Source organism: Taeniopygia guttata, chromosome 1 (assembly GCF_048771995.1).
Source record: "Taeniopygia guttata chromosome 1, bTaeGut7.mat, whole genome shotgun sequence".
In the NCBI taxonomy this organism is placed as follows: domain Eukaryota; kingdom Metazoa; phylum Chordata; class Aves; order Passeriformes; family Estrildidae; genus Taeniopygia; species Taeniopygia guttata.
Genome location: NC_133024.1, coordinates 36,115,622 through 36,129,243, shown reverse-complemented (window position 1 = coordinate 36,129,243; position 13,622 = coordinate 36,115,622). Strand labels below are relative to the sequence as shown.

Here is a 13,622-nt window from a genome sequence, read left to right as displayed (position 1 = left end):
TGGTTTTAGAGGACAAGTATGTGAAAGAGTGAAAATTACCCCAGATTCAGCAGAAGAACCAAGCACAGTGAAAGGCAATATGTTCATTTTTTGTGTTTAACCTTTAGTCATAGCTCAAGGCTAAGAAATAAAGAACAGAACATAAAAATGAGGCACAAAACCTTACCACCATCCCCACTGCCCCACTGTCACAAATTTTGCCAGATTGGTTGTCTAAAGTCAGAAGAGATAGTTACTCAGTTTCTGTGCATCAGACTCCTTGTCAAAATGCTACTATTTCAAAGTACTGCAGTTCTATGGATGGCACATATCAAAAGACTTGGCTCTACAAACTACTCAGTTCCCTAAACTATTCTCATGCAAGAACTGCCTAGGGAGTTTGCAGTCATCTCTGTCTCAGGAGTTTAATACATTAATCTGGTTTTATTGTTTTGGAAGTTATTCTTAGACTGCAGTCACAATGGATACATTGCAGGCTTCCTTCTGCTCATATGTTCCAATGAACAGCCCTTACTGATTCCCTCAAGCTCTACCATGAACAATGTCTGACCCACAGAGGAGAAATTAAAGCACAACCCTTACTTTGTTTCCTCTGAAGATCTTCCCATATCTGGCAATGACAATTTTTCCTGTACAGTTAATTCCCATTTCACGCTCCAGCTTAAAAAAATCTTCTGTACGGGCATAATTCACATACACCAGATCTGCCTGGGCAGAAAAGAAAAGCAATGTTGTGGCAAATGGTCAGTCAACAAAAAGAATACCCATTATCAGAAATAAAGTTCCATTTACTATGCATGACAGAGGATTTAAATTTTTTTTCATTTCTATAAATGAGATCCAGTGCTCATAAAAACAATAGCAAAATATATCCACAATATTCTATAGGAAGCTTTGGCTCAAAATTCTCATGTTTGGCTATTATCCTGCACTTAAAAACAGTCCTAAAAGCAGGCTGGAAAATAAACCAGAGTACTTTGGGAAACTGAAAAACATCTCTGGCTGTGACAAAGCAGTGGTATGCCTTACATACACACTCACTACTATGTAATTTCACTCATTTATGCAATTCAATTTTGTCCCTAACCTGTTCCATAATGAATTAGCAGATTAAGTGAGGACCTTTTATGGCCTTTGAAGACATTCATTTAATCTAAAATGTCTTCCACTTGATATAAATATTAATACTTCTACCTGTTTAAACAAGTCCTCTATATATGACTGAATAATATGGAGCAGTCTGAGATGTATCCAAAATTATTCATCAAGATAAAAACTTTTCACTTATTATGTAATTCAGAGTTCTAGCAATTAAAGAAAGCTCTTTTTTTGGTCATAAAATACTTCTAACCGTTGCATAATATGTGGCCTGTCTGTGCCTAAGTGCTCTATAATTAAGACAAATGATAATTAAAACTACTGCAACAAATATTTTGAGAAGTTGGAGCAATCTGTCCCAGAAAGTGTTTCAAAAAATAGGTAATAGTACCATTACATAATTTCTTTTCTTACCTCTGGCACGCCTTGTGCTGAAAAAGCATTATATGGTGGTAGTATATCAGTAACATTTTCATACCCCTGTGGAGGTGGTTCAAACAATGATGTATTGAAAACCTATCAAAAAAATAACAGTAATTTTTGGTCAAACATTCTAGGCACAAATTCACACACTAAGCAAATGCTAATTATAGTTTAAACTAAAGTCAGAAGAGACAGTAATTAAGTTTCTGTGCATCAGACTCCCTGTCAAATAATCACTATTCCAAAATACTGCAGTACTATGGATGAATAGTACTAAAAGCCCTGGCTTTTGCCAAGTTAGTTAGCTTTGTCAGCAGTTTAAATTGTAGTTTCCATAAATTGATAGCAAAAAATACAGTTCTAACTAGTACACATAAGTTCAAACAAAACCACAGGTAGGGATCCAGAGCTGAAATATTGTAATAGAAGGCAGATATGAATACAAAGAGACAGCTCATGTGTCAGAAGATGCTCATCAGCCACTGCCTGAACCTAAGGGAAGAAAATTGTTGAAAATTGTCAAGAGGTGGTGACATGAAAAGACATCTGGTTCATCCATGCTATCCCAGGTGTCTTTTTTGGTTTCTCCCACCTGCACTATTATTCTTTCTGTCACTTGTCCAGTAATACTCCAGTTAAATGTGCTATCTTTTATCCTTATGCATTGTAACACTCATGTTGCTTTAAGGTGCCTGTCCACCTTTTGTCACCTTGTGAGATTGTAGCTGAGCTACTGCTACAGAGTTTCTGGAAGAACTTCATTTTTTGACCTCTAAGCTCATGTCATCCCTGGTCACACATTCCTTACTTTCTACCCTAGTTCTTCATCCTTACCTATGTGCTATGGTGCTGCTATTGTAGTCTCACCTCCTCTCCTTGCTCAGGATCCTTGCCAGAATTTACATCTACTTCTTTATTTACATCTACTTTTTTATTGTATTCAAAAAAGGAGATGCCTACAGACTGACGTGTTCATTAGGACTTCCAACTCTAACTTAGGAGACACCATAGGTAGTCAGTGGGATCAGGTTCAGAGCAAGGGAAACATAAAATTGATAGTATTTCTGCAATTCCTTACCTCAGCCTGCTGTGGAAGGAAATATTGTACAGATGTTCAAGCAGAGTTTGGATAGGTACTTGGAAGAGAGATGTAATGAAGGTTAATGACTGGATAAATACTTGGAAAAGGTCTAATGAGGATTTTTCAAGAGACTAATTGCAACACATTCAGAGAAGCCCTGAGCTGAAAACAGCTAGACACTGGAAGAACTGCATGCCTGAAATACATATTTTTGTTCTTAAACCTCCCTGTGCATCCACTTAAGGTTGTTTATGGAAAGAGGATACTAGCCTAGATGGATGCTTAGGCTGAACCCTTCTAACACCTTATGGTCTACTGATGTTAACTGCAGCCTCTCCACACATCCTTGCTCTTCTGTATGAGGCACTGAGATCTCAGCCACTTTGCTGTGTTTTCTGCATAGCCTGGAAAACCATTTCTAAATATGAATTCCCTTTGCACTGGATTTTTTTTTAAATAATATAAAGCACATGCTGAGCTGAGTAGGTGAGAATACAGAGGAAGACACTTTTTTTAACAGGAAATCACTGGAGGTTTTTTATGTTTTACATCAACATAGTTTTGTCATTGAAAAGATCACCTCATTCCCTTGATCATCAATTAGTGAAATGTAGTTTGGCTGCTCTTCATTTGGGTATGAAAGAAGCACATCATAATTAACAAGTTCTGCTGAATCCAATCCAAATTCCTTCCACTGGCCTTGAATTTTTTTGGCAAGAAGAAGATTCTGTTCAGTTCCTGCGAGGTGAGGCAGCTTGGTAAATGAACTAGAATAAAACAGAAACCCACTGGTAAGCAGCAAATGCAGAGATACACAATAGTGAAATAGGATCAGTGTGTATAAAGCTGATCTTCAAGACAGATTGCATGGACAGTAAGGTCTTAAAGCTTGAGCTGTAAAACATGATTGCTTATCAGAGTCGGCATCAGGATATGTACAAAATATACTCGGAGCAGAGGATCTTTCCTGAGGCTTTAAGATAAGTCAACTGAACTTTTTTTCTTTGCATAACAGGAATAGCCACATCTACACACAAGCAATGAAAATTAATGTCAAAGATTCAGCAAAACAATATTCGCAGTATGCAAGAAGCAGGAATAAATACAGGAAAGCTACATATTTCTATATATACAGAAAGGAGCCTTCCAGATAATTCTAGTATCTGATCATGGATTTGTACTGTTGTCATAGCATGTCCTAATAAGTTTAACTTGAAAATCATTATATTAAATTATCTTCACAGATTTTCTCTTTTTTCTTAAGTAAAACCCTGAATAACTAAGCCTTCTTAACAACATTTACTTCCATATCAGATATAACACATAATGTTGATAAATAGCCACAAACTGAATCCAGTCCCTCTGGGCTACCCTACAGAAGTCAGTATACAATTTGTTTGGCCCAGTAAACAAGGAAAGAAAGGTGTAAGCTCATCAGTCAGCCAGGTACTCTGCATCAGCTTCCAATTCCCAACAGGCTACTTGTCAATGGCTGCCACACAGATATCAGATACCAGCAATTACCATTAATTAGTGGTAGCAAATACCATGATTACTATCACTTCAGCCTGTCATTTCAGACTGTTTTCAACCCTTGTTCTGCAGTGTGCACTTCCTCAGCTTCCAAAGGAGAATGATGTCCAAAGCCATGTTGAAGTCAAGGTTGTTACAGCTACTATAATGCCTCCACTCACGCATGTAGCCAGTCATTTTCTTACAGAAGGCAACATGCTGACCATACAAAGTAGTAATAAATACTGACTCTTCTGAACTATACTTCTGTCCCTCATGTATTTGAAAACAGACTCCAGAAGGATGTTCTGTCACCCTTCCAGACCTGAAGCTGACCAGCTCAGTGTTCCTCCAGGTGGTCCTTATTAAAAGAGGGGCACAATATCAGCCTTTTTCAGCCACCCGGGCCTTTGCAGCCATCAGAATTTCTCATCTACAGTAGACAACAACTTTTGCTCTCTGCTATTGTTCCCTCTCTTAAACAGTGACGGTGTGCACTAAAATCTGGAAGCAGCCTTTGCCAAACACTGTTGCTTGTTTGCTTCTTGCACTTTAATTCTCACTAGTATTTTAAGTACCTTTTAATTCTTTAAGTATACTAATTATGAAATATGCCATCAGGAAAAACACACCAATTTTTTTTTTCAAATTTTCCCTTCCAAACAGTTTAATCCTTTCCAGAGCTCTGATACAATGCTAAAACCAAAGCATCTACATTTTCTGAGACTCATATTTTTTTTTTCCCCACATGATAAAAGTAGATGTAGTAGTCTGAAAAATGAAGAATACAGATCAAAATTCTCAAGTTCACATTTTTTAATGTTTTTGACAAACTTTTTGGACAGTGCGTTAATACAATTTCTCTGCATTTCCTGATTTTTATTTTAATTTAGGCAAAAAAAAAAAAAACGTCCCCAACCGGCATGAAGTATTTGGCCCATCACCAAAGCAAGCAGACAAATGAGAAATCATTAACATCCCACGGCCAAGAGACTTTGGCCTAATTACAGAGCTATCTCATGCTATGTTGCCTAGATTCTCACTCAAACATAATTTTCAGGAACTCTCCAATCTACTGAAAGAAATGAATACAAAATAAGATTAGGCCTGTATACTTGAAAAGATTATTGATGTTAGGTATGAAAACTTTTGGGTTTAGAATAAATGTATAGAAATCAAATTTGTCAGTAATCCTTTGATGTTCTTGATGCAGCTGCTGACTTACATGCTGAATACAAACATTTTACTAACCAGAGTATTTATTTACTTTTCATGTGAGCATATTTGTTCTGCTATACAAAATATAAATATACAGAATAATGTGGTTTTTTTTCATTTTCAGTGGAATGGAAAAAACAAAAGGGTATTTTTATATCCCTAATATTTTAGATGTTTTTAAAAAACTGCATGGATGCACCATGATGCAAAAAAGTATATTTACTAGTAGTTACAACATGCAAGCCTTTACCATACATGCACACTGACCATGGACAGAGCCCTTTATCTCTGAAACAAAAGACAGGGTATAATGGGATGTCAGTACTCCCAATTAACAGCACATTATCCACTATGGCCACACTAAAGGAATTATAATTTGTAAGTTTACATGCAACTCCGTGCCATGCAAATTTGTAGCATTAGTTTTTAATAGATTAATTTTCTACTTAGACTCGCTAATCAAACTGAAAGTTTAAAGAGACACTGAACAGATGATCAGTGAGATGTAATTCACGGCAATCATCGCATCCCAAACAGAGTAAAATCATCTCAGTCTGAAAGAAAACAGTTATCTGAGGTTAGAGCTTCAGATACTTGTGAAGAAAAAAAAAAGGCACACTCCATTAAATCATGAAGACTAGTAAGCACAGGCAGTAATGCAGCTGAGGGAAATACACTTGACAGTATAACCACTTCAAAATGGGGAAGTGGGGGGAACAGAAGAGTTTGTAAGCCTCTCCTTCTTCCCTCAGACATTCTGTACAATCTAAATGCTTCCAAAGCATATTAAAAGCTCTGCTTTCAGAGGTCCTTCCTTGGAACTGATGTTATCACTTTCTTTTTTGGATGAAAAAATTGTTCAAAAAATGATGCACAAGGCTTACCGAAGAAATTTCCTGATGTTCTCTGCTTTCATTTCAGCCACAAGTTTCTGTCTCACATTTTGACGCACATCTGAAAAGTTGGGGTTTTTCTCGGTCAGTTTTGTAAACCATCCTGAAACACATTTGAAAAGTTTCCTACTTAGCAAGAATGTCCTCACATGTTTGAGCACAGGTGCAACCTGTGGTACTAAACAGTTAAAACCACAAGGAGGAACAGGGCTTAGAGCACCCTCTGTCAGTGTCTGAAGGTTCAAGCAGAAAAGTGAAATTTGTTTAAATTGTCTGAAATGCGTAAAAGTGATATAATGAAAAGAGTATACCCTAAATCCCTGGTAAATACCCTTTTAAGTTAGACTCATCTCTCATTAATTTTAAACTATAGTTTAAATTCTCAACTATTTGTAGTGTGAGGTTTGAATTCCTGATACTCATGATGAAATTACTTTATTTAGTCTATGCATAGATTTTAAAATAGGTGTGTAAGCATATTTAAAGTGAAGGTCTAGGACTCAACAGCCACCCTGCCAGCATTTTAATAGTTACAGACTTGGGAAGGGTGGGGTTAATCTAATAATTAAAAGAATAAAGTTAACTGTCACCCAAGCCAGTTTTAAAATGTGTAGTAGGAGAGGGTATATCAACTCTATGAGTTTGTCTTAAGAAAAAAAAAAAAAAAACAACAACGGCAAAAAAATCCTTTTATTATTTTAGCCAGACAATCAGAATTGGGAAAATTTTCATAAGACAAATACATGTGCTGTCATGTGCACAGTGTATATGACCTGCTACACTTAAATACAATTTTAGTAACACTCTGAACTGAACAGTGATGCTTAATCAGACTTAAAGTCTATCTCGCTCAGTATCCTGTTTTGGAGCTGGGCCAAAAGATATTGTTCAGGGAAATGTATAAGCATAGCACAAGGACCAGAAATTAGCAGCTCAGGGATCTCCAAGATTAAACTAATATTTTATATATTTAATAGCCCTCATGGATTTTTCTTTCATGCTTTAGTGTTAGGTTTGTGTTACAAGTTTAAAAAAGGACATGCAATTTTAATTTGAAATCAAATGCTGCAAGTGACTTCAGAAAAGAATCTCTAGTAAAGTTCATTGTGCATAATGAAAACTTCAGTAACTTGGCTGTCAGTCAAACTCCTCCTCTACATTCTACCCTTAATTTCTAAAATAGCAACAGAATAGGAGGATTTAAAAATATCTTCAGGAAAAAACAGGAAATAATAATAATAAAAAAATATCTGGGAGGTCTTGCAATCGCTGAAATCTCAAACTCTTGCTCTAATCTTTTCTTTTTGAATGCCTGGCTGCCTCTTTTGGGAAGCTGTCAGTTCACCAGGGCTTGTGCTGAGCTGAAGCACAGAGCCGCTCTGTTCTTCACTCCCTGAAGGCTGAAACTGCTGGACAGAAAAGCTTAGAAAAGCAGTGGGACAAATACTTTATCATGCCTCTGAAGAGTAGAGAACCTCCCTGCTGGAGAGTGAATCACAACAGGGGTTGCACACAGGCATGTGCAGGGGAAAGAAGCTGGGGGCTGAGCCCCTGGGTCTCCGTACTCACCTGTAAGAAAGCCCAGCAAGAAACAGCCGAGCAGCCCAGGGCACACCAGCCACACACGGAGGGTGGCCCTGCTCCTGCTCCCGGCCATACGGTCAGCACTGGCCGGCAGCCTGGCAGGCTCTGGGACTGGCGAGCAGCTGCCTTCCTCCTCCTCCTCCTCCTCCTCCTCCTTCTCCTCCTCCTCTTTCCACCCGCAGCCCCAGGGCTGTCCCTGCCTTCTTTGCTTCTCAGTTTTCATGCTGACTAAACAGCCTTAATCCCTGGGTGATGGTGATGATACGGTTTTCCAAATACAATTAAACTCTTCCATTTCTTAGTCTCATCCCACCAGACAGCCCCTCTGTATCTAGCTGGGTGTGTATCTCTGTAACAAATATATATCCAGGCTGTGCACCAAGCAATGTACATGTAGTCTTTAAGATGCTAATTTCTACTAATTATTAGGACTCCTTGATTTTGAAAGTTTTGAAAGTTCCTGATTTTGGCTTATTCTCAACCTGTTCCAGTGGAAGTGGCCAAGAGATGAAATTAAGGGAAAACTTATTTCTTCTTTATCAACAAAATGCTGAATTGCTTCCCTTTTTAATCCCTGGTAGCATTAATCCTTAACAAGGAATGTATACTTACAGCAGCTGAGAATATAATTTAGACTGGCCAAACATCATCCGATTTGCAACTAGGGAAAGTTACAAATGTATTTCCTATATTCTCTAGCTACTTGCATTTAAGATTACAAGGTTCTTAAGTTTTCCTAGTCTAATTTAGTCAAATCCATCAGTATCTCATGGGGAAGGAAACAACTGCAGCCCAGAGAATAGACAAAAGATACATCCACAGAATCATCACATTTTGCATAAACTTACTCTAACCTTGCACATCACTCCCTGCTGCTGAGTCCCTTCATGGCTACATGGAAGCCAAGACTGATCTCTTGTGGAACTGAGAACCTGCCCATTTGAGACCAGTTATATGGCTGAAGGCAGGAAAACTTTTCTGGGAGCCTGGGCATGCTCCAAATTCCTACCACTCACTCCCAAAGTCCAAAGTAGATACCGTTTGTGAAAGAAATGTCAGTACTCTGAGTATCAAAACTTTCTTAAATACATTATGATGAGTTGAAAATATTCAGAAAAAGTAGGAAAAACTGGTTAATGTCCTAATTACTTAAACGAAGGCTTTTCAGAGAAAAATTACACCACTTGGGTATTCCACACCAGTCACAGCCACTGTCTTAGGCACAGGGCTGGATGTCTTTGTTCAAATGATAAGCAGGTCCAGTCCTGTGATTTTTTCCTGTCATTTCCCAACTGCTCATAAACCATCACAAATTCTGAACAGCAATGACATTTCACACCAGCATCTGAATTGACATATACAAACCAGATGGAATTCCACCTACAGAACTCACAAAGAATGAGCATATTGATGTATTATTAGCATTTATATAGCACCACAGGTGTAGGACTGGCACATAATAGACAGTAAAGTGACAGGGGCTTTTGGAGATTGCTATCAAAATTAGACCTCACATGATAATAACATCAGTGGAGGAAGAAGGTAAGAATAGCAACAGTGAGAATGTATGAAATGCATTTATTTCTATGCAAACGTCTTTTTAAAGTGACAAGGGCATTAGCAATGCTGAGGTTGAACAACAAGCAGCAGCCAAATGGCTTCTACCACTTAAAATACAGCCCTATCACTATTAGTTATTAGTTGTGATATGTTCTTTTATGCCATGGATTAGCCACAGGTGGAGTATATTATGTTACAATTAATTGCAAGGATAATGTACAGTGTAAATCTGTCCTCAATCACATGCCCTCCTCAACAAGACTGGGGCAGGAAATAAGATTAAAAAGCTCATGGGTTGAAATGAACACAGGGGTATCCCTTGCTGATACCATTGTTAACAAAACAGATTCCACTCAGGGAAAAGTAATTTATTACAAATTAAAGTAGACTTGGATAGTGAGAAACAAAGGCAAAAATTAAGACATCTTATCCCACATTGCAACCATTTTTTTCAGTTTAACTTTCTTTACTCCCAACTCCTTTGTGCCATAGGGTTTCCCAGTGCAACACAAGGGCCATCCTGAGATCAGGCTAGACATCCTAGGGTATCTAAGGTGTGATAAGAACCTAACTTTAGGCACTTGAATTATTCTGCACTGAGAGTGTTCATTTTCTAACAGAAAAACAGCCAGTGTCATCTGGGAGCTCATAGTGTCCTAAACTTCCTGACAGAGCAAACCTGTACAGGGTAGCATTTGTGTCCTGCTATGGGGTAACAGCTACTGGCCAGGTGAGGCTTCTGAATACTGCTCTATGCAGCCAGGGTGCTCACCATGGCCTGCACCATGGGCTCCAGAGGAATCTCTGCTCTGACACTTGCAGCACCTCCTTCCCCTCCTTCTGCACTAACCATGGGGTCTGCAGGGCTGATCCTCTCACACATTTTTCACTCCTCTCTAGTCTGGCTCCAATTGCTTCTGCACAGTAACCTTCCCCTTCTAAAATCTGTTATCCCAGAGGTGCTGCCACCACCACTGATGGGCTCAGCCTTGCCCAGCATCCATCTTGGAGCTAGTTTGCATTGGCTCTGTCAGACATGGGGGAAGCTTCCAGGGCTCCTCACAGAAGCCCCCACTGTAGCCCCTCACTATGAAAACATTGCCACACAAACCCAATACAGATGGGGACAGCCTTTTTAGTAGGGCCTGTTGCAATAGGCCCTACTAAAACTTAGTTTAGTTTTAAACTAAAAGAGGGTAGATTCAGACTAGATATAAAGAAGAATCTTTTTTACAGTGAGGGTGGTGAGTCACTAGCACAAGTTTCCCAGGGAGGTGGTGGATGTCCCTTCCCTGGAAATATTCAGAGTCATGTTGGATAGGGCTCTGAGCCATCTGGTCCAGTTGAAGATGTCCCTGCTCACTGCAGGGGGGAGAGGACTAGATGGTATTTGGAAGATGGTATTTCCAACCCAAACTGTTGTATTGTATTCTATGCATCAGCTTGGTGTGCTGTGGAGGCTGGTGAAAAGAGTGACATTACTACACAAGAAATTTTGTTTGTTGTACGCCTGGGATCATACCTATTTTATATACAAACATTCTGTATTGTCTTGCTGACAGGTTACAAAAGTATCCCTGAGTTATCTCACTTACAAACTCCTTGGAAGAAAATCAGCATATGAAGGCTGAGTAACTACCATTCACCTAGGTGAAACAGAAGTGAGATGAGGTTTGGTTGCATGCATACACACACACATACACACATTACTCAAACACAAAGCCAAAGTGTTACAAGTGCTCCTCAGAATAACTGAGTCAGAGAAAAATGATCTTGACATGTGAGATTGAAAATGAAGCATATCAGGAATGCAAAGTCACATATATGAGAAGCTGGAAGAAGCTGCTCCAACCCAAACATCATCTCACTCTTACCTGTTACTGATCATCTCATTTTGTACCCAAGGAGAGACCTCAGAGTTTTTGAGATGATCAGCAGCCCAAAAGACTTTCGGGTCCTTTGGGTCCCTTCCTGGTTATCACAGGCCACATCCATCAGCCACCCTGTTATTTTACATGGGGCTTTTCCAGCCAGAATGAAGATACTACCAGTGTCAGATACCTCTACAAGTGCATTGATGATAATAGCTGAGTATTTTGCTCAATTTTGAAAACACACACTTCAGTCTAAGTTTAATCAAAGCTTTGAGGCTAGAAGGAGGTAAGACCAACCCCAAGTAGTTAGAAAAATTACACAAAACAAATTGTGAAAAGATTACAGGATAAAAGGACTTCTTCCCTTAGCACAGGTGAGAAAAAGGGTCCAAACCATAAACTCCTGAACACACAGTACTTTAAATTAGTATCACTTTTAGAATTATCATGAAAATTATTAGTTATTGCATATGCCTCATGCTGAATTCAGAGTAGTGAGATTGTTCGTCCTGACAGTGAAAACAAGAGTGATATTCAGTTGAAGCTAGAAGCACTTGCAGGTAGCAACATATACTCTACTCACCTAAAACACATAAATTGCTGGTAAACTAAAAAGCTGAAAAAAATGGCAAGGATATACATGCCAAATGCAAAACTAGAATGCATTTGTGTGTTGAATGCATAATTCTGCTATTCAGCCAATTAGTAAAGCCAGTAATAGTACATGAAGCACAGAATGAATGCCAGAGCTTGCAAACTGTAGGTTGTAGCTGCTCAGTAACTGGGCCCTAAAGCTTAATATCTGCAGCAAGAAAGATACACTACTGTTGTGCTGCTTAACCTACTGTCTGAATAAAGGTTGAACTTGCAGCTTGAGAGATCAAGGGACCCTGATCTGTGGGAAAGACAGCTCTGGCAGGAAAAATGGCAACAGGGGAATTCTCAACTGCAATTTCAAATCAGTAGTTTCCTTCTGACTCTGCCAGTTGCACTGAACTCTCTCACGGCCTCTGCACTCTTTCTATCAGATTACAGTGGTAGTAGATGTTGATTCCTTGTATCTAAGTCTTTATCTTGAGCTTCAGGAGACTATTAACAGACTCCAACTAAAAGTTTACATTGCTGGCAGCTGACAAGTGCAGCAGCGTGCAAACTTTGACCCTTTCTTCCACAAGAGAATGTACCCAGTGAGGCCGAGAGAGTAAAGGACTGTGCACTGAATACAGGGACTGTGCACTTCACCTTAAGGTCACTCCTCCTTGTCCTGTCACACATGTCCTTATAAAAAGTCCCCCTCCAGCTTTCTTTAGGCCCTTTAGGTACTGGAAGGTGCTGTGAGGTCTCCATGGAGCTTTTTCTCCAGGCTGAACAGGCCCAGCTGTCTCAGTCTGTCTCCACAGCAGAAGTGCTCCGGGCCTGTGATTTAATGGTTCTTCTCCAGATTCCTTACACAGGTCTTCCTTACACTGGACACAACACTGCAGGTGGGGCCTCATGAGAGCAGAGCAGGGGGATAGAATACCCTCCCTCAGTCTGACGGCCACGCTTCTCTCGGTGAAGCCCAGGATGCAGCTGGCTTTCTGGACCACAAGTGCACTCTGCCAGGTCACAATGAGTTTCTCATCCAATAACACCTCCAAGACTTTCTCATTAGAGCTGATCTCAATTCATCCCCTGCCCAGCCTGGCTTTGTGCTTGGAATTTCCCTGACCCAGGTGAAGCACCTGGCACTCAGCCCTGTTGAACTTCATGAGGTTCACACAAGCCTATGTCTTCAGCTTGTAGTCATTAGGAGAGAGAAAATTTCTGTTCTGTATCCTGTTCCCTGCAGTGATTAGGGAACAGGCAACACATTTATTTAATGGATGTTGCTGTAGTTTAAGAGTTTAACTACTTCTGTATTTTGTGTCATCCTGGGCCAGGACTGCTAATTATTACTAAAAAGGGCCCTAATTAAACTTAAATGAAACAATGCTATGTTTCAGCCAGAGAAAAAAATTATGTCTTCTGGACTGAAAGAAAAAGTTGCTGAAGCAGTGTACAGGTCACATAGGGAAAGATCTCCACAATTTTGGAGTTGGGCACTTCAGTTCATCCTCCTCAGCAATAGAAAAATACTGTTAATGCATCCACCTGATCAACAGGAGCTGTTTATTGCTGCCCCTCTCTGCATGGTGGATTTGGCTTATTATTATCCTGATTGCTGCAAACAAATCGTTTAGTGTAAGATAACTAAACTAACCTGGCTATTTTTTTTCAGAGGTAGATTATAGACAGTCATAATGAATTCTCCACTGGTAAAAGTGGGGTAGTGGAGCAGCTCACAGTGACAAAAAACTCAGCACTGGATTTGGGGGAAGACATCTCCATCATTTTACT

The 13,622-nt window shown here is 39.4% G+C and overlaps 1 protein-coding gene across 6 annotated transcripts in view; it reads right to left on the bottom strand.

Annotated features, from left to right (window-relative positions):
* LOC100225953 (N-acetylated-alpha-linked acidic dipeptidase 2) overlaps positions 1–8,093 on the bottom strand; it is a 29,841-nt gene extending 21,748 nt beyond the window's left edge. Inside the window, exons 1-5 of one of the 6 annotated variants that reach the window (XR_005979887.2) lie at positions 7,795–8,089; positions 6,217–6,328; positions 3,183–3,369; positions 1,513–1,614; positions 583–708 (exon numbers count right to left, since the gene is read on the bottom strand). Coding sequence is in view for 5 of the 6 variants with exons in the window: in XM_030269205.4 (XP_030125065.4) it covers positions 583–708; positions 1,513–1,614; positions 3,183–3,369; positions 6,217–6,328; positions 7,795–8,032 (765 nt within the window). In the remaining variant the exon portion in view is untranslated. The other 5 variants (XM_072926994.1, XM_030269205.4, XM_041715197.2 and 2 more) reach the window with 5 other exon arrangements.
* Positions 8,094–13,622: the final 5,529 nt, after the last annotated feature.